The following is a 9266-nucleotide window of genomic DNA, read 5'->3' as shown; positions in this document are numbered from 1 at the left end:
AACAACAATGGTGTTGTAAACAGCAGCAAGCTGTACATGACTAGAAGGCCAAGCAAAAGACAAAGAGAGAAAGTCAATGCGACCATGATTCTATTTGAAGAGATGAAGTTGGATCATCTATTCTGCATGACTCCTCAATTCAGCCTAATTCTCTCGTAACCAATGTAGTCTGAACAAAGAATCGCTGAAAATAAGAGTGCACCGACGATAACTGCATTTGAAGAGCTCGATGAAATATAAAAAATTCGCAAAATGGACCGCTGATAATTACATAATAGCGCGGTGCAGCCCACAAGAGTGGGCTTTCTTATTAGAAAAGGCTTGAGTTAAAAAATAAAAACTAATGGGCCTTTGCTAATGTTCAAATCAATCCAATTGGAAAGCTCGGCCCAGCCCACTCCATCACCGCCAGCCCCTCAAATCCCAATGCCTTCTGGAAGTTCAGACTTCTTCTACCTCCATTGTTTCATTGGTAAACGAACATCTGTCATCATCATCTTCCCCAAACTTCCAATTCGTGGATTCCAATTTCCAAAGATGTTAATTTGTTAATTGAAGCTGCTGCTTTCGGGATTACTCTCTCTGATTTCCAAAACTAGAAGAAGATTCTTTATGGAAGAAGATCTCTCAAACGAAGTTGGGGTCGAAATGGATGAAGAAGAAGAAGAAGAAGAAGCAAAGGAAATGTTAGCTCCTCTCCCAAACGAAGTGGTGGTCGAAATCCTCATAAGACTCCCTGTGAAGTCACTGGTGAGGTTCAGGTGCGTTTGCAAGGACTGGTGTTCTCTAATCTCCAGCAACGCCTTCATCGCCGCCCACACCAACCGAGCTCTCTCTCGAAGCGGTGACAACAATACGAGCAGCCGACTTCTATTTCGGTACGGACAAGTGATTTTCTTTAATATTCTAGGACATAGACAATTCGAGCACTTTAGTCTGCGCTCTGATGATGGATCATTTGGTAACTTAATCCGGTTGAAATACCCTCATCAAGGTGCTTTCTTCGATGTTTATTACAACATAGTGGGCTCATGGAATGGCCTAATCTGCTTTGCTTTTGATCACCCTGCTCACAGCGCCTATAGGCTATGGAACCCTTCCATTCATAGAGCTCTAAGCCTTCCAGAGCCTAACTTCACGGTCTCATCACACGGCATTTATAAGCATTTCCATGGATTTGGGCATGACCCATCTACCAATGATGTTAAGCTGGTCAGACTTGCATATCATGGACTTCATTTCAAGGTTCTGGTCGAGATTTATACGCTTAACACTGGCTGCTGGCGACCCATTGCTGCCCCTGCTCCATCATATATTGTCAATGAGCGTTGCTTATCCGCTTTTGTCAATGGGGCATCCCACTGGGTCGCCCATACTCCACCACATGAGCACACTTTTCGCAATGTGATAGTGGCGTTTGATATGGGTGATGAAGTTTTTCGTGAGATTGAAGTACCCAACTGCTTTGTTGGGAAGTTGTATTTGAATATGACTGTTGCGGTGCGTGATGGATTACTTTGTCTTGTCCCATTTAATGAACATGAGCAGGAACAGTCTTTTTCTATATGGATCATGAAAGAGTATGGCATTGGAGAATCTTGGACTAAGCTATTCAACATTGATATCAGTCAAGGATTAAAGAGGGTAGTAGCTTTCAGGAAAAATGGTGAAGTTGTAGTTACTGACAGAAATGGGGAGCTTCTTTCGTACGAACCAAATATCCAACAAGTAACTCAGCTTGGATTTCGTAAATATTCATACTCGGGAAATAAAAATGGGTTTGTGGAGAGATGGTTTTTTTTGGATAAATACTTGGAGAGCCTTGTTCTACTAAATGCATAAAATAGAGTCTCGGGGCGGCTGGCATATACTTCTGATTCAAGTGCAAGAAAAATAGGAAGAAAAGGCAAGTTACTTGATGTTAGTTTTTCTTAATTGTTTTAGCACTTGTATACAAATTTTTGTTCTGCAAGATGTTTAACTGACACAATAATATGCTACTGTCTCCAGACTTTAATATGATAATGGAAACAGAACTTCCTTAAATCATGTTATTCTTAAGTAAACGGGTTCATATAATATCATTGCATCGTGCGCGCACACACACTTTAATGTGATAATGGAAACAGAACTTCTTGAAATCATGTTATTCTTCAGTAAACGGGTTCATATAATATCATTGCATTGCGCGCACGATATTGGGTAAATGTAAAGTTCAAATCTTATGAACACACACATGCAAAAATTGATCGACTAATGCACTGCTACAGTGTTGGCATTTTCATTCTACAGGTGCTTAGCTCCTGTCTACTCCAGGGTACTTGGGGAAAACTAGGGGATCAGCAGATAGTAGCATAAGAAGATAACACATTAATTATAATAGTATGTAGTTCTTTAATTTGCATACTTGATTACCTTTGGCTCTTTGCACATCATAATATATGTTAACCTTTATCTTCTTTTGGGGAAGATGTAATGAACTTATTTGATGTTCTTATATTCTTGACACATTCAACAAGTTGTTCGCCATTAAATTGTATGTTGTACTTAATCTACTCGTTTTATATTCCATGTGCCATTTTTTCTTTAGTGGATTTGCTAAACTTCCCCCTTTTTGTCTTTGGTAAGCCTAGTTGGACCAGTCCAAGTTTTGACTAGTATGTGATCATGCTTTGTAAGAGAATAATTGTAAAGAGGGTTGGTAATTGCTAATTTCTCAAACCATCTAGGGTGGTGGTTCAATGGCCCTAAGGAAATTTTCAAAGTGGTTAGGTACACACTAGGGCATGGGTTCGAATCCCACAATGAGAATCTTCATGCCTGATTAGTATAAACCACTTTGGTTCTCATTGATAGCATAGTGTGGTTAGGTCAGGTTATGGCTCAAGTCGAACTTGAAGGAGCACCGTGGTTCCCACCGTTTAGGTCCCTCCTATGCGGCTTCCAACGGGTAGATGCTATTATAGTTCCACCCAAATAAATAGTCACAATTGGTCTCTCCCGCTTGCCTTTTTCTTTATAAAAAAAAAAAAAAATTGTTAATTTCTCAAGTGTGTTCTCCTGTGTAGAACTCTGCCTTGGAGTAATATGTGCTTGATCATGCTCTTTGATTACTCTTCTTAAATACTTCTCTCATCTTTAGTTTGTGTAATAGGAACCCCTATGATTTGAAATTGTATTTTATCAACTGAAAATAGTTGATGCATTTTGGTGATCCTTTCTAAAATTGTGGGCGTTCAAAACTTGTTGCTACCAACATGTTGAAATTTGATTTTTGAACTCTTCTAATTGTCATATCCTTGTCAATATCATGAAGTGCTTTATTTCCTGACCTCCATCTTTGTTGATTTTTTGTCCTTGTTTTAAGCTTTTGTGCTATACACCACTTGAGTAAGACTAGTGCAGATTCCTCAATTGCACTCACCTGAGCAAGCCATTGGTTGGGCCAATAGGGGCTCAGCCGAAGATACCACCAGCCTAGATTCCCTATCTACTTTCCCATCAATTCTTAGAAATTCCAGTATCTCCAAAAGATTGTTTGGATTCAAATAAGCTACAACTTTGGATCATCGTCTAGGCATGGACTAGGGATTTCACTTTCACTATAGTTGCTAATATGGTCATCATGAGCCTTCGCACGAACTTTTGTCAACACATATATGGTATGACTCTGAAAACGTAGGAAAAGTTGGCCTTAATATGTCCAATGCCTGTTCCAACTTGTCCCAGAATGGGCCCTATGATATGATACATCTTATAGACTGCATAATTTGTAGAATATAGGAAGAGAGTTCAAATTTAGGATCTTGTGATTGTAGCCTCTTCTTGTCCGGCAATTCTTTAGTTTTAAGGATTAATATTTTAAATTTTCTGATGCCTTTCTAAAGACGCAGGCAGAAAAATAAGTTGGGATCAATAAACATTGGTATGTTTTAAAATGGAAATAAGGAAAATACATATAACTACTCTCCCCACAGAGGAAGGGACCCCTCTCTGCAGTATTAATTCATCCTACCTTTTAATCCCAATCTTCTTTCCTATTTCAAATGTAGTTGAGATATGGACAAAAGTTTGATGACAAAGCCACAATAGTTGAAAGAGTATTTCAGTAGTGTTACTGCTTTTTTGCAGTTTGCATGTAACAATGGGAATACAAAACGAAGAACGTATAAAAAAAAAAAAAAAAGCAGTCATACTGAGGGCAACTCAATAGTATAGGATGTTGTTTTCTTGGTTTTTTTATTTTTTTATTTTTTTATTATTTTATTATTATTATTTTTTTAATTATTTTTTTTAACGTGGTTTTTCCCATTTGATTATGTTAAATGGGTTGAGTATAAGTTTTTGGTTTTTCTATGCTACACGTTTTCTGTTTTTTTTTTTTTTTTTTTGGTTAAAATTTTTCTTTATTTTTAATGTTCAATTGCAGGTAACAACCATGACGACAATGAAGATGAGAGTGAGTAATGAGTATGAAGACGTGGACACGTAGTTGTTTGACTATTTGTAGAGATAGGTGCTGTAATGGAGTATTCTCATGGCTATTTGGACAATACTGAGTAAATGTTTGGATGCTTGGACAGATTATGTTTTTTCCTAGAAAATCAAGCTTTGTAGATAATCGCTTGTTGTCTAAACATATTCTATAATCTATATGGTTATGTTTCCATAACATTAGGTTGTGTTGTACTGTGATGGGATTCCTGTTGACAATGATGATTTTAATAGCTATTGTTTCTTTTGGTTTGATGATTTATCACATTTTACATTGATGATTTCATTTGTGCAGTTTCTCCGGGTTCTGTTGAGGCTAGACATCGTTTATTTGCATCCATGCCAGTTTCTTCTTTGCATTGATATGCAATATTGAGAAATGTTTGTTTTCATTTTTCTACACATTTCTTGTCAATATCCGTACAAGAAATGTGCAGATTCATCATTAAATAAGGATCCACATATTCAATGGTGAATTTTTTTTATTTTTTTTATTTTTTAAATATGGACAAGAAATGCGTATAAGAATGACACCATACGCATTTCATGCAATATTTATACTTGAATCAAAAGCATCTCATGCAATATTTACTCTAGAATCGAAAAGTTGGCAACGGTAAGCGTGAGATTTTATATTCTATGTTAGAAATGTTATATTTACTAAAAAATTTCTCCAAAAGTTAGTTTTTAAGTGATGTTTTATCGTTCTATGAGATTTCTTATTTTAAAAAATGTGTCACTATCTTATAAGATGGTGACACATTATTTGTGTGCTAACTTTTGGCGAAAAAATTTGGTAAATGTAGCATTTTTATCCTATGTTATCAGTCTCTTGTTAGAAGGTTACATAGTCTCGTTTGTATGAGTGAGTTAAGATTCAAAAAGAAGTTTATGCTTCCACTTGATAAAAATGAATGAAATTTTGGAAATATATGCTTCCACTTGTATGAGTGAGTTAAGATTCAAAATGAAGTTTATCCTAAACCCATGACTTTAAAAAAGTGCTATCAATGAATGGAATATATATATATATATATATATATATATATTAAGCGAAACCCTTGTGTTCTCTCAGCACATCCGACGAGGTCACCCGTGTTTGTTTTCTTTTCCGAAGCAAATTATGTCAACTTGAAATATGGTGCCAGATCAACTGATTAGCATCGTCTATGGGAAACGTTTGCGTTGATTCCTTAGATAAAAGGTTGAATGCCCATTAATATATTATGACTGCATGTCTTAAAAATTCACACAGAAATTTTCGAAATAGATTTAACTAAATAAATAAAAAGAAAAATTGAGGACCACAGACCAAAGATTATCTGGTCCACAAGAGTTCATATTATAATCAGTGGGCTTTCTTATTTCGAATGGGCCTACGCTAATGTTAAAATAAATCCAATTGGAAAGCTCGGCCCAGCCCACTCGTAAAGAGAATCCAACTCGGCCCTGGTTGTTGTTGTTGTTCTTCTACCTTCCCTTTACTTTACCCAATGTAAAATTGAAATCTCAAAACTAGAGGATTCTCAGAGAAAGAAGAAGAAGCAAAGGAAATGTCAGATTTTCTCCCACTCGAACTTGTGTCTGAAATCCTCGTAAGACTCCCTGTGAAGCCACTGGTGAGGTTCAGGTGCGTTTGCAAGGACTGGTTTTCCCTAATCTCGAGCAACGACTTCATCAACACCCACATCAACGGAGCTCTTGATGGATTACTTTGTCTTGACCCGTTCGATGAACGAGAGAAAGAACAGTCTTTTTCTATATGGATCATGAAAGGGTATGGCGCTGGAGAATCTTGGACTAAGCTATTCGACATTCATATCAGTGAAGGATTAAGGAGGGTGGTAGCCTTCAGGAAAAGCTGTGAAGTTCTTGTTACTGACAGAAATGGGGATCTTCTTTCGTACGTACCGGAAAATATCAAACTAGTAACTCAGCTGGGATTTCGTCAATTTTCATCCTCGGGACCTAAACACTTGGAGAGCTTGTTTTTTTGGGATAAATACTTGGAGACCCTAAATGCAAAAAATGGAGTCTCGGGAGGGCTGGCAAATACTTCTGATTCAAGTGCAACAAAAGGCAAGTTTTTTCTTAATTGTTTTATGAACCACAATATGTATAAAATATAAATATGTTGTGTTGGTATTTTCATTCTACAGGGTAATTGGGGAAGATAACACATTGATTACCTCTTTGGCTCTTTGCACACCATAATATATGTTAACCTTTTTCCTCTTTTTGGGGAAGCTGTGATGAACTTACTTGATGTTTTTATATCCTTGACACATTCACCATGTTGTTCTTCTGCCTTCCATTGTGTGTTGTACTTTTTGGAGTAATATGTGCTTGATCTTGCTCTTGATTACCCTTCCTTAATAATTCTCTCATCTTCAGTTGTTTGTGTAATAGGAACCCCTAGGATTTGAAATTGTATTTTATCAACTGAAAATACTTGATGCATTTTGGTGATCCTTTCTAAAATTGTGGCATTCAAAACTTGTTGCCACCAACATGTTGAAATTTGATTTTTGAACTTTTCTAATTGTCATATCCATGTCAATATCATGAAATGCTTTATCTTCGTAGACTTTTTGTTTGTGTTTTAAACTTTTGTGCTATGCACCACTTGAGTAAGACCAGTGCGGGTTCCTTAGTTGCACTCACCTAGTCACCTGAGCAAGGCATTGGTTGAGCCAATAGGGGCTCAGCTGAAGATACCCCATCAATTCTTAGAAATTCCAATATCTCTAAAAGATGGTTTGGACTCAAATAAGCTACAACTTTGGATCGTCATCTAGACATGGATCCCAAGTATGTTCGTCAACAGAGATGAAATGACTTTGCAAACGTAGAAAAAGTCGGCCTTAATATGACCAATTCCTGTTCCAACTTGTCCGAGAATGGGCGCTATGATATGATACATCTTATAGACTGCACAATTAGAAGAATGTAGTAAGAAAGTTCAAATTTAGCATCTTGTGATTGTAGCCTCTTCTTATCCCGCACTTCTTTAGTTTTCAAGATAGATTAGAATTTATTATTTTGTGACGCCTTTCTAAAGATGCATATAAAGGGAGAAAAATAAGTTGGGATCACTAAACATTGGTATGTTTTAATATGAAAATTGAAAGGAAAATACATATAAATCCGCTCCCTGCAGAGCAAGGGACCCCTGCTCTCTGCATTATTAATTCATCCTATAACTTTTAATCCCAACAATCTTCTTTCCTATTTCAAATGTTCTTGAGTTTTTGCAGTTTGCATGTATAGGATGTTGTTATGTTGGCAGCTGAAATACTATATTGGTTATTCTGTGAGAAGACAGGCTGTTTAATTGGCAGTTTGCATGGTTTTTTGTCCTGCCATTTTGACAACAGTTATATGATTGATTGTGTTTGTTACATTTGGTTGTTGGGTTTTGCATCTTTTGCCTCATTTTATTGTTGGATTATACATGGGTGTGGTCGTTACCCTGTTTTTGAGTGTATTCCTGTTGGGAACTGAGTCTCTCACTCTTTCGGCTAGTATAATCTTTTCAATTACTTTTTGGTTGCTCGATTTTTTTTTTTTTTTGAGAAACTTCACTTTGGATACCTAAACTACCACCCCTTTTAACATGCCCCCCTCAAACTTCTAAACCTCTCACTTTGGGCCCCTGAACTTTCAATTTCTATCACTTTGAACCCCTCTATTAGTTTTAGAATATTAAAAGTGAGACAATAACGTTATTACCCTTGACTTTTTTATAAAATTTTAAATTTATCCTTAATTTCAAATTAAAAATTAAAAATTAAAAAAGAAAAAAAAAAAAAAAGAAAAGAAAAGAGGTTCAAAGGCCAGGAGACCCGTGGGTCAGCTGAGACCCAGTCGTGGGTCTGGCCTGACCCACGGATCTTTTTACTTTTTCTTCTCAAAAAAATCTAAAATTTGGAGTAGTTTAGTCTTTTTAGGGTTTGCGGTTAAAAGTTAATGGCTAAAACTGACTGAGGGGTTCAAAGTGATAGGAATTGAAAGTTCAGCAGTTCCAAATGAGAGGTTTTGAAGTTTGAGAGGAGCATGTCAAAAGAGGTGGTAGTTGTTTTCTTTTTTTATTTTTTATTTTTTTTATTTTTTTTTTATTTTTAACACGGCTTTTCCTTCTGGTTATGTTAAGTACAAGTTTTTGGTTTTTCTATATTGCACGTGTTTTCTTTTTTCTTTTTTTTATTTTTATTTTTAATGTTCAATTGCAGGTTAATGAGAGTGATGAGTCTGAAGACTATTTGGACAGATGGGTGCTATAATGGAGTATTCTCATGACTATTTGGACAATTGTGTATATGGGTTTTTGGGCAATACTGAGTAAATGTTTGGGGTGCTTGGACAGACTTTTGTTTTTTCCTAGAAAATCAAGCTTTTGTAGTTAATCGCTTGTTATCTAACATATTCTATATGGTTATGTTTCCAGAACATTATGTAGCTTATAATTATATTTAGTAATATGGAGGTCGTTTCAAGCAGTTTTTTATTTCCATGTTTAATAGTGTTTTGTTGAATGAATGTTTGGATTTTGGATATACGCAGCAACGTTAAATGCATTACAAAATGCCGATAAAAGTCTCTTCTCTTTTTTTTTTTTTTTTTTTTTTTTTTTAGCGTAAAAATTAGTGGCGCTTACAAAATCCTGACAACCTAGCGACATTTAGAAACTGTCATCATATTAATACCATTCTAGCGCTTAGATATGAAAATGGACCAATGATCATCGTTCCCAAAACATATCCATTAATATA

At 36.0% G+C, this 9266-nt stretch overlaps 1 protein-coding gene across 1 annotated transcript; it reads left to right on the top strand.

Moving 5' to 3' along the window:
* The first annotated feature begins 471 nt into the window (after positions 1 to 471).
* LOC132183286 (F-box/kelch-repeat protein At3g23880) lies at positions 472 to 4770 on the top strand. Its single transcript, XM_059596688.2, has 2 exons — positions 472 to 1906; positions 4430 to 4770. The coding sequence occupies exon 1, from the start codon at positions 613 to 615 to the stop codon at positions 1840 to 1842; it is 1230 nt and encodes a 409-aa protein (XP_059452671.2). The 5' UTR covers positions 472 to 612; the 3' UTR covers positions 1843 to 1906; positions 4430 to 4770.
* The last annotated feature ends 4496 nt before the right edge of the window (positions 4771 to 9266 follow it).

This window comes from Corylus avellana, chromosome 5 (assembly GCF_965113065.1).
Source record: "Corylus avellana chromosome 5, dhCorAvel1.hap1.2, whole genome shotgun sequence".
NCBI classification, from domain to species: Eukaryota; Viridiplantae; Streptophyta; class Magnoliopsida; order Fagales; family Betulaceae; genus Corylus; species Corylus avellana.
The sequence above is the reverse complement of the archived record's forward strand: the minus strand, read 5'-3'. Positions and strand labels throughout refer to the sequence as shown.